Source organism: Patagioenas fasciata, chromosome 1 (genome assembly GCF_037038585.1).
Source record: "Patagioenas fasciata isolate bPatFas1 chromosome 1, bPatFas1.hap1, whole genome shotgun sequence".
NCBI classification, from domain to species: Eukaryota; Metazoa; Chordata; class Aves; order Columbiformes; family Columbidae; genus Patagioenas; species Patagioenas fasciata.
This window is the reverse complement of record NC_092520.1, coordinates 169,763,534-169,791,193: the sequence shown is the minus strand read 5'-3', so window position 1 is coordinate 169,791,193 and position 27,660 is coordinate 169,763,534. Positions and strand designations below refer to the sequence as shown.

General features: G+C 40.0%; 2 protein-coding genes across 13 annotated transcripts in view; both read left to right on the top strand.

Annotated features, from left to right (window-relative positions):
* The window catches only part of FGD6 (FYVE, RhoGEF and PH domain containing 6), a 72,763-nt gene extending 57,344 nt beyond the window's left edge, over nucleotides 1-15,419 (top strand). For both annotated transcript variants that reach the window (XM_065838125.2, XM_071800198.1), the window contains exons 15-21: nucleotides 2,079-2,181; nucleotides 2,691-2,837; nucleotides 3,681-3,783; nucleotides 5,710-5,837; nucleotides 6,552-6,680; nucleotides 8,774-8,922; nucleotides 12,273-15,419. In XM_065838125.2, coding sequence (XP_065694197.1) covers nucleotides 2,079-2,181; nucleotides 2,691-2,837; nucleotides 3,681-3,783; nucleotides 5,710-5,837; nucleotides 6,552-6,680; nucleotides 8,774-8,922; nucleotides 12,273-12,309 — 796 coding nt within the window. In that variant the 3' untranslated portion in view covers nucleotides 12,310-15,419. The remainder of the gene's footprint in view (nucleotides 1-2,078; nucleotides 2,182-2,690; nucleotides 2,838-3,680; nucleotides 3,784-5,709; nucleotides 5,838-6,551; nucleotides 6,681-8,773; nucleotides 8,923-12,272) is intronic.
* Nucleotides 15,420-18,090: 2,671 nt separating this feature from the next.
* The window catches only part of NR2C1 (nuclear receptor subfamily 2 group C member 1), a 59,057-nt gene continuing 49,487 nt past the window's right edge, over nucleotides 18,091-27,660 (top strand). For 2 of the 11 annotated variants that reach the window (XR_011736002.1, XM_071800111.1), the window contains exon 1: nucleotides 18,091-18,694. Coding sequence is in view for 1 of the 11 variants with exons in the window: in XM_071800111.1 (XP_071656212.1) it covers nucleotides 18,106-18,694 (589 nt within the window). In the remaining 10 variants the exon portion in view is untranslated. Of the gene's footprint in view, nucleotides 18,695-18,952; nucleotides 27,292-27,546; nucleotides 27,604-27,660 lie in introns of those variants that run through there. The other 9 variants (XM_065837384.2, XM_065837369.2, XM_065837315.2 and 6 more) reach the window with 7 other exon arrangements.

Genomic DNA, 27,660 nt, shown 5'->3' with positions numbered 1-27,660 from the left:
CTGTTTAGTTTTCTACTGTTTTGTTAAGTCTTAAAAAAATTATTATTTTTTTTAATTTACTGAAAACTCTAAGACGACCGTGGAATTTTACTAAACAAAATTAAACCGCTGCATTTTTAGTAAACAAAATTACTTTTGGAAGGATGCAACAAACACTGGTCCTGCAGCGAGGGAAGTGGTGGGGCTGTGCAGCTGTGGGGGAGGGCTGGGAGTGACAGTAGAAGAAACACTGCCTGTTTTGCTGCAGCAAACCATTACATCAATTCAGTTGCCAGTGGCACCGCCTTTGCTCTTAAATTTTGAAGGATTGTAAACAATCCGAAAGGCCAGCGCTAGCAAACGAACGAAGTGCAGGCTCCCTAGCGAAATATTAGGGTGGGAGCCATGTAGCTCATTGTGCAAGCAGCTTAATCTCCAAAAACGGGAACAACTTGAAATGTAATTATTTAATACAGTTTTAGGAACCCAATTAAGTGTAGCCAGATTTTGAAAACGCCAAAGAAGCTGATTAGAGTTATGAATGTTATGTAGCTAATGCAGACCAGTTGTTCTTTCCGGATGAGGAAGCAAAGGTAAATAAACTGAACAAAATGTTCCACTCTGAGTGTGAGATGTTGGGACAGACAATAATACATTACTTTGTCTTTGCTTGTCTTATTTCCTCTCATTTTGTTCTGATTTTTTTTTGCTGCGTGCGCTAGAACTTTTCTTTTTCTGCATGCCTGACAGGCTTCCCCTGTGTTTACCTTACCGGATTTGTCCTTTGTGATTCTGTGTGATACTCAATTTCACCTAGTTCAAAGCCCCAGCTCAAAGTAGTTTCCTTAAAGGTTCAAAGATGCTCAAAGCTTCCAAACTGTACCACAAAAGCCTTTAAAAAATAATGGGTGTTGCACACCTAACTTGTGTAAATCATTGCTTTCCTCTTCCCTAACTTGGCTTTTTACATATTCATCATGTTCATTGCCTTGGTTTAAATAAATTAATTTATTTGATACTATTTAAGAAGTGGGGAATAAAAAAAAATGTTGGTAGTAGATGGTGATTTAAATTTTAGAAGCCCTGTTTAAGCTGGTGTGATGTCTTAAGGGAGTGGTCTGGCTGGTCCTCTGCCACAAAACTGCTTCTTCCTTCCTCAAAGCACCATCCATGGTGCTGGCACAAGAAGTTGTTCATGTGTGATGAACCCAGGTGGTAAATTGATCCAAGGGAAGGGGAAGTCGATGGTTTGACTCAATGATCTTGAGGGTCTCTTCCAACCAAAATGATTCTATGATATGTTTTCCAGTCTAGCACTTACGCCCACTGCATAGCCATGCGTGTTCTGGTACAAGGGAGAAAATAAGACCTATGTGGCTGAGAGGGAGTATATAGGCTGCCCTTTGTAGCAGCAGTATGTATTTATATTATGGGAAGGTAATACAGTAAGCTCATTTCTTTGGGTTAGCTAATCCAATGGAAAGTTTTTTGGGGAAAAAAAGAATTATTTCAAAGCAGCATGATCTGTTAGGAGCAGTCAGGAGCACAAAGCTGGGGAAGAAACAATGTGTTTTTTCTGACAAAAGCTAAGGGTTTCACAGGTTTGGGTATAACAAACTGGACCCCGAGACAGCAAGGAGGGAGGGAAGGAACTGGAAAAAAAGGCTTGCTGAAATTTCAGAGTCCCTTATAAGAGGGAGGGACTGTGTCTTTGTTCTGGGAGCACCATTTACACCAGTGTTACTCAAGCTATTCAAGGGGCCAGGGAGGAGGGGGAAGCAATGACATACAAACCTTGAAACAATCACTGGGTATTTTGGAAGGAGGAAAGGCAGGGAGGGAATCCACATTGTAACAACAGACAAAGAAATCTTTTTTAGTATTAATCAACACAAATAACTGAAACCTTGTGGACAGTTAAAAAATGCCATTTTCAGTAGGAACCGGAGATGGTCTATAAAACTGAAATTGCAAGAGAGTTAAGTCAATGCGTAATAAAACTAATGGAATTCTAATCAATGCTTGCTTCTTAGTTTTAAATAATTTTTTATTATTTAAATAATTTTTATATATTAATAATTTTTTTTTAATTCCAACAGTTCTGCTACAGAAAGAGATGAGTGGTTAGAAGCTATCTCCAAGTCAATTGAAGAATATACAAAAAAGAGAATCACATTTAATCCTAGCAAAAGTCTTGAAGAGGTATATCACACCATTATTGTTGGTTTGCTCCCTTTATGAATATGAAGTTTCTTTGCAGGTGTTTAGAGAAAAAAGAGGCATTCCATGATGAATAATAAAATTGAATGGTAAATAATAAGTGAGCAGATGATAGAACAGAATGCTATTTAATAATGTTATCTACTTCATAAATTAAAAATTTGTTTCTTAAAAGAACCCCCAAACCAGCTTTCTCAGTTTTCTCTGTAAGATTGCAAACAGAAAGATGAAATGAAAACATTTTTTAAAAATAGAGGTTTATTATGTAAATAGTCTGTTAAAGCTTGAAAGTCACACAGCCCTTTTGAACTAATTAAATGCAGCTCTGTCATCAGGCTTGCATTAGAATGGTCACTGATGAAATAGCAGATAACATTTAAGACCATGACAATTTATCAGAGAAGGCTTTTCAACATAAATAGTTATCCTGTAATCACTAATAATTATTAACCATCACTGAATGTAATGGTGTTCTGCCAATGTTCCCTCAGGCAGATGCAGAGAAGCAGGAAGAGGATAGTCCGCTGGGATCAAAGGCTCCAATCTGGATCCCGGACACCAGAGCCACCATGTGCATGATCTGTACGAGCGAATTCACGCTGACATGGAGAAGGCATCACTGCAGGGCATGCGGAAAGGTTGGGCAATTTTGTGGTTATGGTTTCCCTTAATTAGTCACTCAGGTTCCTTGTGTGACAAATACAGATGGAGCCTGATCGCACCACAACAACTCTTTTAAGGGAGCACCGTACTATGACACAATTATATGGATTAAAATCAATATGTTGGGTTGTTTGGTAGGGTTTTTTTTTAGAGTGAGGTGTTATGACAGTGGTCAACTTTTTAACTTGTTACATGGCTCTTATTTTGCATTGTGGAGTACTATATATGGTTGTCTTCTGCATCTGCACTTACATAGTACAAATGAAGAATGTTAGCTGAAATGAGATAAAATATCTCTGTACTAATTTTTGTAAGATAAATAACGAACTTCTTTAAAGTTAGTACCAATCTTATTTTATATTTAACACTTAGGAAAGGTATATATAATAAACCTTTGTTTTTCTTGTTTTAATCAAGTGAGAGTACAGAATTCAATATAGTTGAGACATCCATGTTATGGAGAAATTCTCAAGAGAGCAATGACTATTTTTAGTTATTTATTTAAAATCTTATGATTTGAACAGTTCAGTAACACAGTAGGCTTGTTTTGCTTTTCATGAATTATTAATGTTGGCTTACTGACTTGTGTAATTCAGTGATTTTTTTTATATTTAAATTTTTATCATTAGAGGAAGAAAAAGAATAATGTTGGATGTAAGCACACAGGGAAAAAACAAGATCTTAAAACCATTTTCTGTGTAAAATTGTGCCTGTTTCAGGTTCTGTTACGGACTTAACAGTGCTTAAGTGAACATCTTTGAGCATTTGGTGATTTACAGGTGTACATCACGTACAATGATGCCTTTATCTGTTTCCAGATTGTCTGTCAAGCTTGTTCATCAAATAAACATGGTTTAGACTATATGAAAAACCAGCCAGCAAGAGTATGTGATCATTGCTTCAGGGAGCTACAGAAACAAGGTAAAGAAAATCTTCACAAACTGTCTGCCTTATTTTTGTGACCCTCATTAGCATGGTATAATGTGTTTGTGCCTTGTCTTTACTGCTGGGTCCAAGTGCCTGATTCGCCTAGTGCCCGAAAAGCAATTGGCATCTGAGGTTGTAAGAGCCCAAACAAGTTTTTGTGGAGGCAGCTAGGAAGTGAATTTGCAATACATTGGCTGTTCTTTCCCAAAACATGCATGTATTTTCCCTACGGTAATGACATGTAACTTATGCTGCTTTCTATTTGAGGTAACTAGTGTTACATCACTTTTCATTAATCACAGGGTACAAATGTTTATTAAAGTCCTCACAGCTTATCGTGACCTCCCAGTGGCTTCCTGTGTATTTTACTCTCTGTAACTTGTATGGCTGTAAACTTCATTTTTGCCAACTAAGTTTCTGAGATAGTTCTGGGGCTCTGTAAAGATACGGGCCTTCATCTTGCTGAAGCTGAGTCTCTTCAACCTCCAGCCTTGGCTCATCTGGAATTCAAGAAGTTGGCATATCTGCACCTCAGTTCTGCAGGCAAAGCCCTCACTGTTACCTACTGCACAATGGCAACATGGATTTCAATGTAAAACACCACAGCTAGAGCTATTTTCATTGAAACGCTTTCAGAGAACATGGTACTGTTGATGCCTGCTGGAAAGCAAGGTTTAGATAGCCTGGTAGTAGTAACATTTGCTTAGAGAGGGGGCCCAGGGTTAGTTTCCTTTTTATCCTGAGAGAACTGAAATCCATCTCTTTGAAGGACCTTCATATCTTTATGCAGAAACAAATGTCAAATCAATGGAGGCACCTCCCAATGAAGGGATTCCAGTCCCACCTCACAAAACTTGCTCTGAATTCTGTCTAAATACTCCAATATAAAATACACCAACAAGCAGCAAGCAAGCAGAGTTTGCCACCCTTCCCTCCAGCAGAGGCTCTGGTTTAACACAAGCTCTGTAGGGTATCAGGAAATCTGTGATGCCCCGGTGGAATAATCAAGCTATGGCTGGGGGTGACATTGCTTATGGGCATGTGGAAAGCAGCATCGACAGCCCTTGAAGTGGTGGTGGAAGCCTGAGATGGTGGGGAAGGTGCGTTGTCTGGACCACCCGCAGGTCTCTGCCTTGGTCACTAGAGGCTGCTGTGCTGCAGGCGACTGCAGGTGCTTGTAGCTGGGAAAGGAGCTGCAGAGCAGGTGCGGTACAGCTGGCAACCCAATTACTGACCTGCTCTGCATGTTATTTCATGTTCAGGGACAACTCTAGAAGTAGACTTGCTGAAGTACTGTTTGCAGGCTGGGCTGTAAAGCAGTAGTAGATGTTGCTAGAAAAGGGTGTTTTAAAGGAGTGAAGTGTTGCAGAAGTCTTCCAAGAGAGATGATGGAACTGCGTGCGGCAGTGGAGAAAGACACCATGTTCTCTGGAAGTGGGAATCTCCAGAAATGTGTGTGTGTTGGCATGATGCTGAAGAGGACCCCTACCGCATCCATACTGAAAAAAGCTGAGGGCATAACAGATGTAGAGAATTAAAGGACAGAGTTGTGGAACAGAGGTAAAGCACAGACCGGAATGCTCTTAAAACCTGGTGTGGTTTTAAAAGAGTTGAATTTTCACTCCGTGTATGGGCAAATGTAATTCAACATCAAAAAAACAGGCTTTGAAAACAAACTAGACCAATCCATTTAGTTGTAAATTTCTTGTGGGTTTTTAGCCTGATAGTGATTTGGGAGATTCTAACTCATGCTGGTGATGATAATACTGACAAGTTAATTCAACACTGAATTTAATGTGTTAATCTGAAGTACTGTAATCAGAATAAAGGTATTGGCTGCTTCTTAGAAAATAAGTCCAAGAAGGGCTGTGTTTAGTCATCTGTGACATGAAAGCAATATATTCATCCCATGCATTTTAGATAACCAGTGCACTCCTAAGAGCGGATCCCCAGTCAACCATAAATCTCCATCAAGTGCCTTGTCTACGGTATTACACAGTATTCCCTCTGGAAGAAAGCAGAAAAAAATTCCTGCAGCCCTCAAAGAAGTAAGTGCTTTACTGGTCAAAAGTAATTATTTGTTGCTATTATACCATCAATATTAACATAAAAAATATTCCATATTTTAGCCATCCTCTGTAGAATCAGAACTTGAAATTCACCTGTAACAGTGCTTTGGGCCTTAGTTTTATATAGGCAGGGACCTAAACTATGAAGCTGAATATAAGCTGTATAAATACCTGTGAGACTGTGATTCAGAGGGATAGCCAGACTTGTAATTTCTTTCTTGCTTCCCTGTGTTTCAAGAAATTGTGATTTACCTCTGCACCAACAGTCAATCAGGAGACTGATACACCAGCTCAGTTCTTGGCTTATGATTAGGAAAGGTAGAGCTAAACTCTACCTACCTACACTGGAGGTCTTGGGAATGGGAGGAAGTAATTTGCTTTCTTATATAGGAATGTGTGTTCTGCAGCTGTACGTGGTCCTCAGTGTTTCGGCCCTCTCTTGTCCTGTTGCATCCAATTTAAGTTCCAACCCTTAGTGTCTGCAGTAACCTCTCTTCCAGACCAGGTAGATGGTGGCAGAGAAAATAACTTTTCTTCCAGTCATCTGAGTTAATTAGCAACATTAACCTGAGATCAGGTAAGACTCTGAGTCTTTGACAGGACAAGTTTCTGGAGATCTGTCTTTAAAAAGCTGTACTGCAAAAACCTGGACAGATGCATAACTCTTAAGTGTCGGGCTTTTTTTCACTTCAGGTTTCAGCAAATACAGAAGACTCTACAATGAGTGGCTACCTACACAGATCTAAGGGCAGTAAGAAACCATGGAAACACCTATGGTTTGTTATAAAAAATAAGGTGCTATACACATATGCTGCTAGTGAGGTAAGAGCCTACATATTAGAAATCAAATATCCAATGATAATACTGTATTTATAATTAGATTGTTTATTTTTATGATCTAGAAACAAGCTATAAAATTAGATCACCTTACAGTAATGAATCAGATTACGATGTAATATTTTGAAAAGGCCCGGTCAGCTTGGTACCCTAATATGCTGATAGAGCTATGCTGTTTCTGATTCCAGACCTAGCTTTGAGTATCTCTGCACTACACACCATTGCACAGTTGTAGGTATGTTCTGAGTCAATTGAATACATGGGGGTCTCTTTAGATGCATCGCACTGGACTAGTGGCAAAGCCAACATTGTAAAAGCATCTTGCAGTGTGTTGTTCTGCAATTTCCTAAGGTATTTTTAATGCTTGGAAGATGAGAAAACTAATCCTCTTGACTTCTCCTCAAACTATCAGCCTGGAGTTCTGATTTTCTACTGCAGCGCTGTATATTAAATAATAAATGCATCTTGTCTAATGGCATTTGCTTTGTTATTTAGAATGCGTAGTCCTATTGCAGTGTGGAATAATCTCTAAACAATATATATAAGCTCTACACATCCCCGTGTGTGCTGAGGATGTAGTTTTATTGCATCTTACAGCGTTTTGCAATATATGTGGATGTCTTGTAGCACTGGAAGATCTTGGGGCTTGCTTTTTTTATTACATGTTATAGTTTGCTAACAGATTTCAAGAGCAAAATATCCAAAGCCATCTGTTTAAAGGTACTGCCATCCCTCACTTTCTTTAAAAATGGCAAGGCCCAAGCTATCATGACTGTGTGAAGAGTTCAGCCTTCTTCACCCCCACACCATCCCCACTCTCCGGTTATTTCTTGGTTTGTGTTCAGATTTGTTACTGGGTTGTTTCTGCTATAGTGCCAACCTTTATTTTACCACTTCTGAATTATGCCCAGAACATGTGATGTTATTACCACCACAGGACTGACAATAGTAAAAAACCCCACCCTATTTCTGATAAAATCTTCAATAATTATGTATAAAACAATTACTTCTGCAAAGATGGGTAAAATATTTTAGAGCATGGTGTCTCTTCTGGCAGTTGCAAAGGAGACTTTGGTAACTGTAAAGAAAGCCATATTAGCCTGTGATGGTCACCTTATTTTCTTCTGCTTGGCTTCCTCTGAGATATTAGCCTTCCAGAGTAGCTTCAATTTGCAGCTCGCAATCACAAGTCTAACTCTTTCCGGTTTCTTTAAACTATTTTTCATCATGATGAGACATTGCTTGAAGAATCTCAAGGGAAGGTTATGATGGTTGCTCCAGTGTGGGGTTGCCTTAGACAGGAAACCCCATTTAAAATACTTATATTTGTTCCAAGTGATATAAAGATTAGTGGTAAAAAAACACTTACTAGTGGTATAAAGACTTTGGATAGTAAAACAGATTGCTAAGCCTTACTTGACTGTTTTCCAATACCAAGAAATGCTGCTTTCATCAGATACTCTTGTTTCTAATGTAAAGGCAATTACCAAAGTCTTTGATGTGTCAGTGTTCATGTACATTCTTTGTTTATTTTTTCTATTCAGAAGCATGGCAGGACCCTGCCTAGTTACAAAACACTATTTTGGAAGTTGCAGAGAATCAAGATACTTCCTTTTATTTTCTTTTTTTTTTTTTCCTTCCTAAAATGCTGTGCATTGTATTTATTAATTAAAATACAAGAGGATAAAAAAAGGGAAGTAATTGAGATGAATGAGGAAGGGAAAAGGTTGACTTTTTAGCCAGGTTTTGAAGTTAAATGAAGAGAAGGTAAAAAGGTCTAGTTTCTCTTGCCACTTTTTCCTAGCCAACAAGAGACTATACAGTGAAAGACAAGGTAGATGTTATCAGGACAATAGAAAGAGGAACAGCAGTGTTGAAGTCTGTGAGGTTTTGGTATTTCCTGTTCCTTGATTCGTGCATGGAGACTAAAAATAGGGGCATTTTGTGCATGACTATTTGTAACAAGTTGTATAATCTGTTGCAATGGTATGGTGAATGAGTAGAGTATAAATGCATTGCTTAGTATGTCTTACAAGCTCTAATTTTGTCTTGTTTGTTTTTTTTTCCCCATAAAATAGGATGTGGCAGCATTAGAGAGCCAGCCTTTACTGGGATTCACAGTCAGTGAAGTAAAAGATGAAAACTCAGAGTCTAGAGTGTTCCATTTACTGCACAAAAACACTTTATTTTACATATTCAAAGCAGATGATCCCCATTCAGCTCAAAAGTAAGAAACTATTTGAATTACTTTGTTACTTATTTCTATAAAATGTTTCAGAAGTCATTAATATTAATAATCATAGATTAAGCATATATGCAAAATATACCTGTTATATAATATGTAAATAAAACTTTTTAATTACTTAAACACGAGGTCCTGGTTTCATTAGGACTTCTGAAATCCTTTAAATGGAGCAGCAGTCTGTCCTCTGCAAAAGAATGCATGCAGGAGAATGGAAAAATCAAAAATAAAACAAGAAATCTTTCTTTTTCCTAGCTCATTCCTCTATCTCTCATCTGCTCAACTCAAAATTGAATGTTACCTTTAGAGAAAGCCAGAAAACGTATTTTAAGAGTTAATTACTGATAGTTGTATTCCTTTTCCTCCAGATGTAAGGTTTAGTTATTTTTAATGCCTCTATGGCAGTGACTATAAAGCAAACCCCAAAAAGTAAAGGGCGTAAGTTTGAGGTGTGCGTGCAGATGTGCATGAGCACATAGACATGCTTGATACATTCAGACCAAAAGCTTGAATTCAAAGAACACTCACACAAGCTGTTTCATTTCATGTCCTGCTGATGTGTCTGAGTCTGAAGTCATATTTATCAATTTATCTATTGTGTGCATTTTATATAAAATAACCTATGACCTTGATTGTTAATCAGTAGAAAATATTTGTTATGTGAATCATGGAGAAAACTATTACAGAAATGACCACAGAAGCCATACATTTATCTTGCCTATATGCCTAGCTTATCTGACTGGTTTCACTGCAGTTTTCCCAAGTGAATTTTACATTAATAAAATATATTTTATGTGCTAACTAGTCCATTAGTAATACTTAAGCATTCAAATGGCTGCAGGTATAGTTTGTGCAAATAGAGATATTCTAAACAAAACCAAAGTACCCAGGGCTACTGAAAATTTTGAACAGCTGAGAATGTGCTTAATGACATTTCTCTACACACAAAATATGGAACTTCTCATTTGATTTTGGGGGTATTTTGTCTTGCAGGTGCACACAAAGGTTTCATTGTTAATTAAGATAGTATTCTCTTGTTTTCACTGTGTCCCCCTTTGTGCTACATATTAAAAAAAAAAAATCCAAGGCATTCAATAGCTTTGTTTTCCTATTCAGACAACGGCTATTGTCATCAGTAGGAAAACTTGAAATTGGACATACTCTGTTTTCCTGAGGCTAGGAATAACATGAATTACTTTAAATTGCAGGCTTTCTCCAAGTATTTAATATCCTTAGGAGATTTATGCTGAACTTCCAAATAAATGCTGCCTTGATACCTTAAAAAGAAAAAACAAAGAACATGCTGTTGACCTGTATGCATCAGACACTACTTTCTCCTGTTAGGGCCAAATATTTCAGATATATTTGTGCACGTACAGTAATTAAATTTATCAGATGTTTACTTTTTTATGAGCTCTTAAATTTGTTAGTCCAGTACTATGTTCAATGCTTAAGCTGCTTATGAATTTGTTGTATTTGTATTCCATTTTGGTTATTTTTAATTAATATATGGCTATGGAAAATCCAATAAGCCCTAAAAAGTAAGGGATAGAAGTTTGAGTTGTGTGTGCAGACACGCATTTACACATGCTGAATATGTTCATAGCAAAAGCTTGAATTCAAGGAACCTGCACACAGTTACTAAGCTAAACACTAAGGGCGAGGAAGAGCCAACATTTGTGACTCAGATACCCTGTGAATACTAAAACAGAGTTGAATTTCCGTGATAAAGATAATTTTACAATCTTTGTCTTATTCAGTTATTGTAAGATTTTCACTTGGGGAAAAAAAAAGTCATTAGCATGTGGGCCCTTCACTTTACAGGCACACAGTTCAGCACTCACTACGAAGACAGAATTATTCAGGTTTTTTACTGTATTTGTCAGTGTAGCATCAGAGTGCTTCAGAAATGTTAATTTCTGCAGCATCCTTGAGAAGGTGAGGATATTTATCCCCCTCACAACCAAGTAGAAGCAGAAACCACAGCTATAGGGAGTAAAGGTATCTGAATATTAACTTTGAATTTCCAGTTTCAGACACCTTGGATCAGCTGTTTGGGACTTTGCCCCCCCTTTACATATACTTGTATTTTCACGGATATAATGTGAGGCTGTCTGTTAATATGTGATTCAGTAAGAGCACACATGTCTCTGAATACAGGAGGAGTCATGTCATCGTGCAACAGCACCATTCCTGCACCCCATCCCACATGCCCCGTGGCTTCTTTCCTTCAGCCCCACTAGTCATAGAATCATAGAATATCCTGAGTTGGAAGGGACCCACAAGGATCACCAAATCCAACTCCTGTCCCTGTATGTGACAACACCACAGTTCACACCATGTGTCTGAGGGCGCTGCCCAGTCTCTTCTTGAACACCGTCAGGCTTGGGGCTGTGACACCTCCCTGGAGAGCCTGTTCCAGTGCACCAGCACCCTCTGGGGGAAGAACCTTTTCCTAATGTCCAACCTAAACCTGCCCTGGCACATCTTCCTGACATTCCCTCATGTTCTGGCACTGGTCGCTAAAGAGAGAAGTTCGGCGCCTGCCCCTCCTCCTCCCCTTGTGAGGAAGCTGTAGATCATGATGAGGTCTCCCCTCAGTCTTCTCCAGGCAGAACAAACCAAGTGACTTTATCTGCTCCTCATATGGCTTCCCCTCAAAACCTTCTCCAACTTTGTAGCCCTCCTCTAGATGCTCTCCAGTAGCTTTATATCCTTTTTATCCTGTGGCACCCAGAACTGCACCCAGTGCTCCAGGTGAGGCCACACCAGTGCAGGGTAGAGTGAGACAATCACCTCCCTGGCCCAGCTGGCAATGCTGTGCTTGATGCACCCCAGGACACAGGTGGCCCTCTTGGCTGCCAGGGCACACTGTTGGCTCATGTTCACCAAGACCCCTGTTACAGCTGCAAAAGGTTTGGGTTATGCAGGTGGCTGCCTCAGTTATTGTAGTGTCCTGATTCATCACAGGTCATGGTTACAGTGAAGGGAACATTGCATTTTTTTTTTTTTTTTAAAAAGAAGGTATACTGTCATGTTATTAAAGTTGGCAGAACCTTGGCATTTCCTACTTTTTGAGCATTTGATTCCCCAGCTTCGCTTGTTCTTTACGCATATAACTTCAGGATGGAAGAAGTATGGAAAAAAGTTTCTACTATCTGGCCTTGCACTGATACCTAATACCTCTCTAGCAAGCTTTGTATGGTTGGATTTGCACTAACAGACCAACTGGTAATGGAAGTACGATGTTACTTCTTCTGTGAATCTGTAGATAGTGAGCAGTGTGATTTGTACTTTTACCAGCAACTTCCTAACAGTGTTTAATTTTCTAATAGGTGGATAGAAGCTTTTCAAGAAGGCACCATCTTATAGCAGTGTTGGTATCACATCTGCAAGTCTAAAAGAAAATGTCCAAGGATGGTTGGTGGTAAAACAGAGTACAGCGGCTGTTCAAAGAAACAGAATCCTGCCGTCTCAATCTACACAAAATTGTATATTTGTCAGGATTAGGAGCAGTTGCATTTTTAGTGTGAGGTAATATTTTTCTAAAGAATTATATGTATTTCTGTGTTGCTACAAAATGTGTTATTTATTAAATTCCAATGTTTACTTTACTGGTCAGAATTATTTGTGAGGTCTGCATTGAGGTCCTAAGTGCCCATGTTTTCACAATGGCGGGTGGTTGGTCAACATATTCCTCAAGTTTGTGCTTTTTTTTAAAAAACAAACAAAAAAAATCTGTTGCAGTTGTACAGTTCCTCGTGTGTATAGGTCTTGAGTTGGTGATTCTCAGTTTGCAATTTAGCAAGAACAGATCAGAATAGGAATTTCAAAGGTTTTGCATCTTTGTTGGCTATGTAAACTCCTTTATGAGAAGTTACATAATATTGCTGCTCCTTTCCTTGAAAGGCAGTTGAAATCTTACCAGTACATTAAAACAGTACAACAAATTCTGTATCATAGAATCAATTGGAAAGTACAGTTCAATTATTTAAAAAAAAAAAAAAAAAAAAGGAAAGATATTTTAAAACAGACTTTGCAATTACAGAGATAAGACACTAGAGTTTTTACAGTACTACAAATGCCAAAGAGACTAAATGAGTTATCTTCAAACCATTGCAGGATAGATTTTATGTTTCCAGTAGTAATTTAAAGCAAAGTAGAAAATACATTTCTGGTATACAGGGAAAAGAAAAAATATCATATTTGTTTCAAAACTTTGTGGCAAATGAATTCTGTATGCAGTATGAAACACTGTACAAACTGTTGTTCAAAGAACGTTAAATGAATATATGCACCCCTCTCCCAAAATTTTAAACTATTGTATATTTAAATATTATGTTTTAACTGGAATTGTGCCGTACCAAGAAAACCCAGGGGTTTTTTTAGTGCAGGTGGCATTGAAATATATGCCATTCTTTGAAATACTCTTTGTTTACACACTATTATTTGTTCTGCGTGACACTTTAAAACACAATTCAGTTTCAGGTGTTTGGGTTCTTTTCTTTAAGAAAATTGTCAGTATACCTCATTAGGAAATACTTACTGATGATTCCGGTGCATTTATTTAACTTTTGAAAAATTTTTAACACTGTAATAGCATAAATGGAACTAGAACTATGAAAAACACATGAAAGGAAGCCATTTTTATGTCAACCGTGATGCAGATGTAGCCAGTTAATTTTACTGTATGAAACACTTTTCAGTAGTTCTCTGAATCAAGCTAGTTGTAGTAACAGAATTAAGAGCAATTCATTTTTAAGTAATAGTTTGAATCCATGTTAATAATTTTTCTATGGCCTCAAAAAGGAAAGAGAATAGATGGTAGTTTAGTCATTATAGAAACATTAAGGATTAAAATGCAAATCAAAATTCTCTTATTCCCTCAAATACCTCAAGATCGGGTCTAAGATACCAACATAGCGCTGAAGAAGCTTGATTCTCCAGAGCTTCTGTTAAGTTACTAGCAGGCTTGGAAGCCTAATGCTTAATATTAAGTATACAAGTAATTTCATTGACTTTAAGCATTTCAGTACAGTACCTTTCCAAATCAGGGACTTCAGGCTGTAGATCTGGCTTCCCTCATGAATGCTGGAGATGTGACCGGAGTCTGATCAAAGCCTTTATTCTCTTTTTATCTTAATACAAACAGGATAAATGAATATTTTTCTCTTGTTATATATAAAGGGCTTTTACTTAATTTTTAAAACCAGCTGCTGACTGAAGCCACGTAAGCTACTAGCATGTCTCTTCAGGGTGATTTCTGACATGGTTTTTACTGTATCCAGAACAAAGCTGATACCAATGTAATATAGATGTGATGTGGCTCTTCCTGTTGATATTATCAACAGGAAGAGCTCATTAATATTTTATAGGGCATGCACACTAAGATAGAAGGCCATGAACCAACAAATGAATCAAATTTGGCTAGGAGCAAGCTAATTTCATTTCAATTTATGGTTTGATACTGATCTCCCTGCTGCAAAACAGAGCAATAAAAGTCAAAACACATATTGAATAAGGTGCCCAAGTTCTGCCTTGTGTGTGGCGTCAAACTACCTCTCAAGGATTTGGTGCAGAGTGAGAAAACAGTTTAAAGTGTTCTGTAAAAATCAAAGGACTTCTTCCAGAAGCAGTCAGTTGATCAATCAAAAAAATAATCTTTCTGTGACAGAAATAGCTTAGAAGAGAGCCTTAAAAACAATAGCACGCATGTCGCAGTCTAATACTGCGTGAAATTATTTGTCCTTGTAAACACGTTTGAATATCTCTTTTTCTCCAGCACTAGTGTTTTGTGTCATAAGAAGAACCCACAACATTGGCATTTTCATAACATTTTCAGATTCATAACATTTTCAGATGGTTGCTTTCCAAACTTACCCTGTTTCTCAGCTCACCTCCCATTTGGATTCATACCATTAAAAATATTCACTTCTTGATGTAACTAAACACTAAGATCAGAAGTTTTTAAACACCTGGCTACCTCCTCTTATAAAAATCTATAGTTAATAATTAATTTAAGATTGGTTAGTAGAGTATGAGACAAACATTAGCATTGAATACTAATTCTAGCATCTTTGTTCTTGAATAAATGAAAGATTCTAGGATCTCAAATTCTCTTTAACTTAAAACTATTTTTATGCCCAAAGGACTTAAAACAAATGGAAAGCTGAGCAGCCACAGAACACATTTTACTAAATGTTTTTTGTTTGTGGAAACTTGATTACTTGATTATGTATATTACATCATAACATAAAGAGATGTTTGTAAAGACACATTCAATGCATTTGTTTGCCGTAACTGCTGTCTCCTGTATTTACCATCTAAAGAGACTTATTTGGAGCAGCCCTAAAATGTCCTGACTAAATAAAAGAATAGAATCTTTATTTTGTAAATGAAAACAGTTTAAAGTTGTTGTAAATATTCCTGTGGATATGTATCATTTTTGTATAAATAAATTCACATTAGTCGTGTCTGCACAATTTCTTTCACATTTTCAGCTTTTTATGTATGATGTCACTTGTGTATTCATTGATTTTTCAAACAGCAGAATTTGCCATAATTATCCTGCACATCAGTCTTGCTTTAAAATTCCTGCTGTTTTGCTTTTATGAACAGAAAACAGCCTGAAAAGGCACAGACTGACAGTGCTGCTGGATCTGACCACCTGAAACAGATTGAAGTGAATTGTCATGCTTATGTCAACCAAGACACTACACACTCTCTTTACCCAAACTGGTGTCTTTTCCACAAAAGTTATTTCCATCTTTCCTTAGCTGCCTCTTGCTGTCTAGTTCTTCACTTTCTGTTCCCTCATCCCCAGCCTTCAGAAGTTCTTGATATTCCTTTTCTATAAAGCCCTTCCATAACTGGGTGTGGAGCCTGTGCTGGAACACAGTTTGCAAAGTGCAACAATCCAAAAAATTGCTCCCAAGCAAGTCCCACCTGTAGGAAACCAAGCAGTGGGGTTTTATCTTCTGAAGCCACCTCGCAGCCCTGGGGAATGACGGCCCTTCTGAGATTCATCAGCCCAGGAATGAACTAGGCACCCTATGCTAATGTCTTATTTTTGTGAGAATGTAAGATTTTTACTCATTTTCTCCCCTTTTCAGCCACAAATATGAATTTACCTATCCTAGTACTGTGTTCTTGTTTGTCTTTTGAAAAAGAAAGTAATCTCACCAACCTACTCTTCTTAATGGTTACTGCATCTGATTTCCAAACTCATTTTTAAAAAATAAATTCTTTAGCACGTTGTTATGGATAGACATACCCATGGCAAAGAAACCATCATTCTGAAGAACTGAAGGAGTGTGTGAAGGTCAAATGAAGGGTGGTAGATTAATCACTCCTTTTGCAAAGCCCAGTTCTGCTGTGTCTACTGAAGTACGCCTGAATTGCAGTTTCTGTTAGTCTCAGGGCCTGTTAGGGAGAGAATTGCCTGTCACATTAGTTAGGCTGCCTCCTCGTACTTCTCTGGCAGATATTTGAAAGCTGTTTTTGGACAACTTGCAGTAACAGCAAAAAGGCTGTTGCTTCTCTCTATATTTTTGATAGGGATGTTGTCTCTTGTAATCCTGGCTGACACAGCTACATGGACGTGTGTTTGTAATACAGATCAAGTATGAACTGGGTCACTTGCTAAGGAAAAAAATCAAACCATGTTTTATTGGTTAAAGTGACATTTCTGCTCTATTGAGGTATCAGAATATTTGCCTGAAATAAGCCTTGGTGCAAATTCCATGGTATTTGTTAAATTAAACTGCAATAAGCGCCTTCATTTAGAAAGTGGATGTGCAGCTCAGGCTAGTTTGGGAAGTGACAAGTACTGTAAATTCAGAGTGCTGTATCATTTGATGCTTTCAGGAAATGCTTAGCAAGTTCATTGCTCCAATTTAAAAATTCTTCACAAGGTTCATTTGCATTTAGATTTTGGGAATGTGTCTGATCAAAAAGCAAAATACGATGCTTGCAAGTACTAAGTGAACTAGTGATCTTGAGTGAGGGTAACGAGATGCAAGTGCAGCAGTGGGACAGGAGTGGGAAGAAAAGCAGGAAAGGAATTGGCAAGATAAGAACATGAATGATTTTATTACTGTTAACACATAAATTGCTTGTATTCTTCGGGGGTTTCTTCCATATGTCTGCTTCTCAGATGTTGATGCTCATATCATCTGATTCAGTAGAAATTGCATAAAATGGTCTAAACAAATTTCAGATAATGAAATTGCGTGTACAGCCCCAGTGGCCTAAATGATCTTGAAGTTTCTGCTGATCTCTAACTCCAGCTATACAATCTTAATTGAACAGGTGGGGAAAAGGGACATATTTAAGGTATACAACTCTTACTAAACTCAAGGTCAAGAAAATAATCAGCATAAACTACGTAATTAGCTAACACAACTTTAGCACAAACGAATGTAACCAGAACAGCAGTTAAGTTGTTCCTTTCACACTTTTTTGGGAGCCCTACCCTAGCCTGGAGCACACTAATTAGCAGCCAGGCCAAGCCCTGTTCAGAGAAGTCATGACATTTAATGAAGTAATTTGCTGCTGCCATGCTGGCAGATAAAGACAGCTCTTTCCAACATTGCTGGTTGAGCTGCCACAATCATTGCGAGCACAATGCAGTGTGATGAAGCGGCTTATGTCTTCATCTTGTTGAACGTTTCAAAACAAATCTGTAAGTCTGATCTATATATTTGGCTCACAGAATCATAGTTTGGAAGGGATCTTCAAAAGTCATCTAGTCGAACTCCCCCCTGCAATGAGCATGGGCATCTTCAACTAGATCTGGTTGCACAAACCCCCATCCAGCCTGGCCTGGAATGTTTCCAAGGATGGGGCATTTCCCACCTCTCTGGGCAACCTGTGCCAGGGTTTCACCACCCTCAGTGCAAAAAATTTCTTCATGTCTGGTCTGAATCTCCTTTCCTGTAATATAAAACCATTACTCCTTCTCCTATCACAATAGGCCTTGTTAAAAAGTCTGTCCCCATCTTTCTTATTGGCCCCTTTTAAGTACTGAAAGGCTGCAATCGGGTCTCTATGGAGCCTTCTCTTCTCCAGGCTGAACAACCCCAACTCTCTCAGCCTGTCCTCATAGGAAAGCTGTTCCAGCCCTCTGATCATTTCTGTGGCCTCCTCTGGCCCCTCTCCAACAGGTCCATGCCTCAGTGGGAAGACCATACTGAGCGACCCAAAAGCTTTGCACCCGTGCTGCTGAAAACGGAGATATTCCTGCTTCCTTGCAGAGAACGGCGAGGGGGATCTGCAGACTCGAGTTTTCCCGACCATGCCCTCGGGGCTGGCAGAACGACCCGGGGGCAGAGCCACTGCCTCCCCACCTGTGAGGGAGCTTCGCATCAGGCGGCCCCTCCCGAGCAGCGCTTGTGTCAGGGCCCGGCCCGCTGCCACCTGCCCGCAGCACCGCAGCTCCCGGTGCTCTCCGCGGCCTACGCGCGGTGGCGGCAGCGCCCGCCGGTGCGGACAAAGAACCGTCACCACCACCGCGCCGTTAACGGCCACCGGAAGGGCAGGGAGGGTAAGGCGAGCCCCGCCCCACCCGGCGCGACCCCTCCCCGGCGCCCCCCCGCCCTCCCGCCCGGCGGCCGGTCCGGAGCGCAGGCGCAGCCGCCGCGGCGGGGCGGGGCGGGGCCGGGCCGAGCGGAGGGGGCGGGGTCGCGAACTCTGACCTCCGGGAGCCGGAGCCGCTGCCGACGAATAAACACGCCGGAGAGGCCACCGGGCCCGCCAGGTGAGTGTCTTTCCGGCAGCGGCCGGGCTACGGCGCGGGTGGCAGCCCCGCTCTATCCATGTGCGGCTGCCGGCCCGCCCAGACCCGGCGGAGCGCGGCGTGGGGCGCCGCCCGTCCCGCCTCAGGCCTCGGTGCGTCCCGCGGGCGGCTCCGCGCCCCCCGACCTTTCACCTACAGGAACCGCTTGCGCCTCCCGCCGCCCCGCATCCGGGCGGCGCCAGCTGCCGCTTCCCGGCGTTGCGGCGGCTCCGGGCCCTCCCGCCGCGGAGAGGGCGCCGCGGGGGGAGGTGGCGGGTGATGCCACCCTCGTGTTGGGCCCCGACCCCCCCGCCCAGCCCCGCGCAGCCATCTTGTGCCGGGAGCCGCTCTGCGGCCCCGCTGCCCGTGCCGGAGGCGAGCCCGGGCGCTGGGTCTCCTCTGCCGCTGTCCCTCGAAGACCCCGGGGAGGGGAGGGGAGAGGAGAGGGTGGCCTGCCGGGAGAAGGGTGGGCTTGGTGGTGACGGGCTGGGCCACCGCTCCCTGGCTGCCTCCCGGCGCTGCCGTGCGCGGCCTCTGCCCTCCCGGAGCGGGGAAGGGAGGCCGTGCCCCCACACCCCTCCGGTCACTTTGTGCAGGTTGAGTCCCGTCTCCCACCGGTTCGCTCTGCTCAGACAGCTCTGGCTGGGTTTATTTGGGTTGCGGTAGCATGTCCCGCTAACACCCGCTATTATTGTTGTTGAGCCAGATGGACCTGTCGCTGTTCCTTTTTTGTGTCCTTGGGTGGTTTTTTTTTTTTTTATTCTAAGCTGTGGCGTTTGTGGATCCTTTATTTTCTCCGGGCTGCAGTATATTAAATGTTAAAAGCATGGCCCTGTAGCACACGATGAACTTAGATTTGCACGTTGAAGAGGGGAGATGGCATGTGTTGTGCAAATAAACTTGCGCAACAGGAGAAAAAAGTCTTATGGTACTGGTTTTACTGCAAGACAAGTGTGTGGATGTGATTCTTGAAAAACTGAGTTGGGTGTTCTTCATATGTGAAATCTCTGATCTGAAGCTGCCAGTACCAGCATCAGCAAGGTGGACTTGGGAAAGTGGTGTAGTAAGAAGAGCTGCAACCACACCTAGCATAGAAAATAAGATGGAAGAAAATTCAAGTAGTTTTCTGTAGGGCAGCTTCCTGGTTTTGGAGTCATTATGTAAGTAGAAATGTAAGTATTGAGGGGAGGCAAAACATCACATTACCATGCTGGATGAGGCAGTGGTCACCTGGGGACTCTTTCTTCTACACTTTGTAATTTTGGATGTTTTGTTCTGTAACAACATTTCTACCTGAAGATAATTCTGTAAATATTGCCCCCCACCTGCTTAGTCCATGGTAGCCATTTGTGACATGAGGTATCCAACAGAGCATTTAGCCCACACCTTACTCCTTGCTGTGAATCTTTCCTCATGGACACTTGTTTGAGGGAAGTCTTAGGGTCTGTGAAATGTTTGACTGCTTCTGTCTGTAGCTCTTTCTCTGGATGTGCTGCAGATCCTGTCTTACCAGAGGATTAAATATTTTCATGTGATGCTGGTCAGCTGCATGTGTGCACTTGCATGGTAATATAAGGACTATCACTGATGTCACCCAGTGGGGTGTACAGTCCTCAACTGCTGCTGCAGTTCATGCAAACTGCTCCAGCTGGATGATTGGACACCACTTGCTAAGTCTGTTGCATTCTGCAACAACAGATCAAGATGCTTATTACAGAAAAGATCTTGCAGTAGATAAATAGCTTTAGCTTCCCCCTCAGTTCTTACTAATATTTTTGTTTTCTTGCTGGAATGTTCTCTGGACGGGAATAGATTTTGTGGGAGTTCCGATATCTTTAAGAATAGCCATAGCCTGAGCCAGATTGTCGGATAGGAGGGGAGACTGTTTGTTTTTAAAACCTACCTTGGTTTTTCTGGCCAGGTTTCTTAGCCTCTGAAGACAAAGCCCTAACTCTGAAGCTGACTCTACTTTGAGGGAAGAGGGTTTGGACCAGATGACCTCCAGAAATAACTTCTAACATTAATTATTTCATTATTATATTCTGTTACTAAAGTTGGGGGGGAATGACATGGGGAACCAAAACCAAAGAAAAAACCTGCTGATACTGTAGCATGCAGTTAAATAGCTCGCATGAAAGATGTAATTGCGGAATGCTTGAAGCTAGTGTGCTAGCCCTGTGAAAACTGGCTTTCCTCTATAATGTGAAATCTAAATATTTACACTGGTAAGATTAGTTTGCTTGTTCCTTATGCTGATACTCAATTTTCATTTTGATTTATTGTGTGCTCATTGTATTATGCAATTAAAGTTTGTGCAGCCAGTGAAATTGCTGGAGTTGCCTTACAGTTTGTGAAGGAAAGCAGTCTCCCTAAAGTAACCTGTGTCTAATGTCTGGGTGAAAGAACCCTGGAAAAAAAACAACACAGTAGCCCCTACTTAGAGAGTTTAACTGTATATAAGAAATAGAGCAGTGTTAAATCTTTAATTTGTACGTATTTCTTCTGCTTGCAAAGTGTAGCTCTCAGCTCACAGTGCTGCAGCTGGTAGAGGGTATGTGTGCGTTTCCTGCTGGAGCAGTTTGAATAGTAAGCTTTGCTAACCTGAGTTTTGTTTGATATCAGGTCAGGCAGCTCTCCGGTGAGGATCTGCTTTCCCAGACCTGTGGGGGTATCAACATCCCCTGTAAGGCAGCGGGGAGCAGCTGGGGTGGGCGTGGAGGCTGCAGGCTCTGGCTGGCACAGCTGTCTGCCTCTGCTTTTTGGTCACACACAGGCTGCAGCTTGTCACCCACCAGTGACCATCAGGGAAAACTAAACACCACCTAAGTTACTCTCTGGTAATCTTTTCACATTGTTTTTCCTCAGTGCCATTTTAGGCTGCTTTTAGCACTTTGAATTTGTGCCAGTATATTATTGGCATAAGATAAGCTGCTGCAAAACTGAATTTTATCACTGTGAGAATGATGGATAGCACTGCAAAGGTGCAGTTAATCAAGTTATTTGGTGTCTTCAGAGCTCTCCATATTCTTACCCTTCAGTCAGCAGTTTCTGATTCCAGAGATTACTGCATTGGGTAGTACTCGCCAAACTCTTAAAGCAACAAAGGATTTATCTTCTGAAGAATCAGACTCTTAAAATGTACTTCGCAGGATTTGATCAGCTTACTCTTAGATCTGTAGTTATAAGTGCATTATAAAAATCTTATAAATGTTATAAGATTTTATAACAATACGGCCACTAATCAATGCATTCATATTAGTGTCAAATCATAACTTTGGGTTCTTCAGTAATAGCTGTGGTTTTCCTGATTTTGATGTCTGAATATTTTTTATGTACCTTAGAAAACCAGAATTTTCTGCAGCATGTTTGATGCTTTTCTACAGTGTCTTAAATTGCTAATTTTTGAAATTTACTTCATGATACCATCAGTGTTAGGTGTTGGACTCGATGATCTTAAAGCTCTTTTCCAACCAAAATGATCCTGATTCTGTGCCCAGCTCTGAGACTGGAAGGTTGCTTGTGCTTTCTGAGCAAGTCCTGTGTATCTCAGGATGCAGTGTAAGGAAGTGCATTCCTTCCTGAAAATCATGGTCTAAGAACTGCTGTTCTGTATCAATATTTAGATTAATTTTGTTGGTTTGGCCAGGCCTTCTCTGAAAGGCTGTTCAAGTTTGTTTAACTTAAATTACTTTTGTTAAACTCAATAGTAAGACAGGCTGGACTAAGATAAATATTTGACTACTTTTGTAGGAAGTTAAACCAGAAACTTGAAAAACATAAGCCACCAAAAAACTAAAGCCAAACCCTCTGCTATTGTCCTATTAGCTATAATTACTGGTTATTTCATTCCAAATAAGCTGAGGTTGCTCTTTAGAGCTTAGAAGTTACTTTGGTGTGAAAACTGCCCCGTTTGTTTTGGTAATATGTTTTCTTTGAACTATTAGCAGGACAGTGTAAGTGTCAACGTGACTAATGTGTTCGCTGTGGACTAACTTAATCTGAGTATTTTTTCCAGAGTGCTTTAAAAAAAACACACACATTAGCAAAATCTAATCCTGTGGAGTTGATAAAGGGAAAAAAAAAGGCGGGGGAAGAAGTGGGTAGTGATATTTATAAAGGGATATTTTTGTCTGAAACCATGTCAGCACTGATTTATGGGAAGGATGTGTATGAAACACAAGGTTTTTTCTGGAGGAAGTTGCTGTGGATATGAACATGTGCAAGTTGTAAGGACAGAGCAGTTAGTAGCACTGTTGAACAGGTTGGGAAGTCCTTTCCATAGTTAAACCTTCACGTATCAGGTCCGTTGTCTGTGGCTGTAGTTCAGTGAATGCTCTGAGCAATCACATGACACCACGCCTATATGGACAATTTGGTGTCGTACATAAGCTGATTTAACAAATATGGGCTTTTCCAAAAGAAATTCTCTCATTTCTGCTTCTGCCTGCTTTTCTTATGTTACGTACCACAATTATTAGCTGCAGGGTGAATAAATTCACAAGATGAGCTTACTTTACAGCTACACAACCATGAGGTCAAATGCAGAGGGGGACAAAGCTGCCAGACAGGAATGGGGCTGCTCCTCTTTGTGAAATGCTGTAATTAGACCGTAGTGGATGTAATGCCTCTCTGCATTTGGAAAGAAAGGTTTACACTCGTGGTTCTGTGTTAGTGTAATCTTTGTGTGCCAGATAGAAGAACAGACCTGGCTGAACCTAACCCAGCGAAGGGGAAGTCTTCAGTCAGATGAACGCTTGCTCTGGTTTGTTGTGCTCATACAGGGAACCAATCTGGGTTTTTTTCACTCCTATAGCAGTGCAGGATTTTGCAGGTTTCAGGTGGAGATGTGGGCTGTGGGTGACATCCCACAGGGCAGGGTGACGCGATGACATGGCTGTTTCCTTACCTTGGTCTGGCGTGTAGCCAGCACTCTGTGAGTGGGCTCAGCTTGCACAGCCCCCTTGCCTCCTCCTTTCTTTCACCTGCTGATTGTGAGGCTGGTGAGCTGAATCAGCTCTGTTCAGGCAGGTTCAAGAGATGTCGTGATAAAAGCAACAGGAGCCTGGGGTAAAAGTGAGACTGTCCATTTGGTGGCTCAGAGTCTAAGAATGACTTGGCAGTCTCCTGAAAATTTATCCTAGCAGTTGTGCTTTCTCACCTCTCCTCCCACTGTAGCACTCACATGAAAAAGCAACAAGAGCAATGATTCTAAACTAATTGTACAGGCATGCCTGCTAATGCATCTCGTTATTGCTGTGTGCCTTTTAATTATCCCTTGAGCTTTTACAAGCATCTCATCTTGCCTGCAGGTTTTGCCGCTTCAGTTTCCTATGATTATCTGTCTCTTACATATGTACTCTCTAAATCTCGATGTCATGCAGATTTAATAAACAGTAACTGGTTATCAAGAGTCACATAAATATTCCTTAGTTCATTGATACAGAGAATATTACTCCTTTAAGTCTGCCAGCTGTTCTACTATCTTGAGCAATATGGCTTATGGAATGATAATCCTAGAATAGCTCGTTCAGTTTACCATGTTCATTGAGCTTTTCTTATATGAAGCATTGAGCAGAGTGGTGTCATTTGTTTCACAAATGTGTTTGGATTCCTTGGCTTAATATCTATAAAACATTGCAGAATACTGTTCTGAAACGTAAGTCTTAGTGCTTAAAACAAGTAACAGAACCTCTTAACTCTAGCAATTTTAATCTTAGAGGGATTAAGTGCTTTTTATTTTATGTGTAGGCATTTATTAAACAAGTTCAGCACAGGTTATACTGAAGTCTTAATTAGTACATGGAGAGTTTGAGAACAGAAATGAGGACTAGTTTGCATTTTAAGGTACAGAGCAGCTGTAAGCCCAGTGTGATGACCTGAACTAAAATAGCGTATCCTTTGTTCATCTTCTGAGATCTGTTGCAATAATTTACTATTGAAGCAGTATGACTATAAAGATTAAGACAGTTTCTTCGAAGAGGGAATACTTTTCCTGTTAGCTGTCCATTATATTAGCCTTTTGAGCTTTCCTAAAAAGTCATGTCAATCTTCCTGTTTTTCTCTTTACTGTGATATCCAGGAAGTTCTTATGTAACTTTGTTAGTTTAAATGTCCATCTGATCTTCTGCAGGTGGATTTAATCTGGGAAAGACCCCTGTATTAATCCCCATTCCATACACACACATAGTCATTACTAGAATCATTATGCATTCCATATGTAGAGTCAAACTGGTTTGACAGTGTCAGCAGGGTTAACTTAGACTACTCAAATTTTACAAGTATCACTTTGTACCAGTAAAACTACACTGCCCAGGGTTATGACATTTTTTGAAAGTCACCTGAAGATCTCTGGGGTGGGGAGAGGTTTCTCTTATTGTATCTTCATGCTGATGCAGTTTCTTCATACTCATTTAAAGGGTGTTAAATCAGAATCGTACTTCATAGTGGGGCAGGTATACCAACAGTACAAGGTAATAGAACAAGAGATGTTTATATCCAATGGAGAGTCCAAACATGAAGAAATATTCTTCCTACTACTTAAAGTTCTTAGTTTGCACCAATGTAATATTTTGAAATAGTATTAGTAGGAACTTCCTACTAGGAGAACTAAACTTGTGTAACTTTTGTCATTGGAGAAGGGTGTTAGTTAAACACTGATGTCTTCTGAGTATAACTGTACTAGTGGAGAGGTTACTAGGGAGTCTTCTGATTACCGGCCCTCAAATCTGCTGGCTGTTCTTGTGTGGAAGTTTCCTAACCCATTTAAATTTAAGTAAGTAAAAAACCATTTTAAAAATCTTTTCTAAGTTATTTTGACTAAAACATTGGGAAAACTCTAGCACATAAGAACTGAGGAAGAATTAAAGAAGAGTGGTTAAAATAGTGCAAGCTCATGAAAGTTTTCCACTGACACAGTGGCTCATGGAGTGCTTGTCTAAAGTAGTGATGGAAAACTATTGGCAATGATGTCAAGTTCAACACCAACAAGTTTGGGCTAAGACTGATGATAGTGATGTATTTAAAAATGACTACTGCCAAGAGGGCTTACTAAGTCATTTAATAGTGACATAACAGTATTTACATAGGATTTGCATACAGGAAGAGATTCTGCTTGCATTTCATTGAGTGTGAAGATTGAAGAGAGATGCACTAAATGCGTTTTAAGTAACACAGAGGGAATTTAATATCTGTCTTTAGTCAAAATGCCTGCTTTTAGATATTGCTTCTGGTAAATTGGGTTGGGGGATTGAGGTTTTGAAAATAAGAGACAGATATATAATTCTGCCTCTCTGTGAGTGAGTTTGTTTTTCAAAGGTTTTTTAAAGAGCTTCATTTTTTTTTTTAAACCGTGCAGGAAGTAATAGTGTCAAGCACTCAAGAAATAACTCTGAAAACAAATGCAATGATTATACTTAAAAGTAGGTCTAATCACTATAAATACAGATATAAAATTTCTGTTACTCTATACATAGAGCAAGAGGAGCTTTACTGTATTTGATATCTTCTAAGAAAGGGCTTTTTCCCTGGCCCCAGTTATCTACCACTAATGAGAAGATAGACAAATGGATCATCACAGACTGAGGGATTACAAGGGCACAAAAGTAGAATATGTTTTAGACAGTTGGAGAGGCAGTGATCTAATCATGTTGACAGTCTAAATGTTGTCAGTTTTGACATTGTTGTCAGCAACATATTTCCTCTAAGACAAATTAAAGGAAAGTTATGTGTTTGTTTTGTGGAGTTTTAGAAAGTGTTTCCAGTCTTAATGGCCCATCTGCAAAAAGTTGCAGGAGGAAGTAAGGGCCTAAGCAGTGAGTAGTATCATTCGCTAAATGCTCATGGGACAAAGCATTTCTTATTGCTTAATTTTTCAGAACCGTCATGGTAAAAGACAAGGGTCTTAAGTCTGATATGGAGTGGGGAAACCAGTAGAGCAATTAAGTAATAATTGCTATAAGCAACTTACTGGTTGAAACAGTGAGCAAAGACAATTTTTACAAGAGTATTCAAAGTGAGATATGGATGAGGCAAAATTTAAGTGGGCAATATTTGCAAACAGTGTAATGCTTGATATATTGGCAAGAGCATTGGCTCTCCTCCCTTCTTCCCTTTTAGAGTAATAACTGTAAAATTACCGTTCTTTTAATTGTGGGACATTATAAAGAAGATCCTGAAAGTACACACAATTTTTTTGATGTTGTATTCTCTGGTCTCTTTTAGAGTTCCAGTTCTTGTCCCTTCATTGTTTTATATAACTAGAAAAGTATTAATGTGATTAGCATTCAGTAACTATCATCTGGATAAAGTTTGGTTTATCTTGATTTGTCTCATTCCCTATGGAAGTAGAGCAAAGCATTCTCAAGGAAGACATCAATAATTTGACTTGTTCTACTTCTTTTCTATAGTGTCAATAAACAACATTTCTCATGTGTTGCCTGATGAGTGCTTTGAAGGTGTGTGGCATGGTTTGGACAAGTGTGGAACAAAGAAGCATCTCTGTAATCAGGAAGATTCACATTAGATGAGAACACCTTGAAGATTGCTGCCAGTTATTGAAGACCAAAAGTCACACTGTGATGGTAGTTAGTTAGATCTTTTTCTTTACTGGGAAATGAAGGTTTGTCTTAGTGTTTAAGGAATATTTGCTGATTTCAGAGAGCTCTGGGTTCAGAAAAAAATCATTTCACGGGAAACAATTCAGCCTTTGGGAATGTTGGCTGGAGTAACTCAGGGGAAAATACACTTTTTAAAACATGACAAATGTGCTAAATTTGTAAGTTTACATAATAGAAGAGAAAACTACTAGAGCATTTTTTCCACTTAATTATTTGCAGGGATCTCTAGAGAGCAATTAAACATATCTGATGTGAAGTTTGGCATAGATACCTTAGGTAAGGCAAAGGTGAACTACAAAATGTTTTATATCTGTCCCAAAGTGAGCTTAGAAT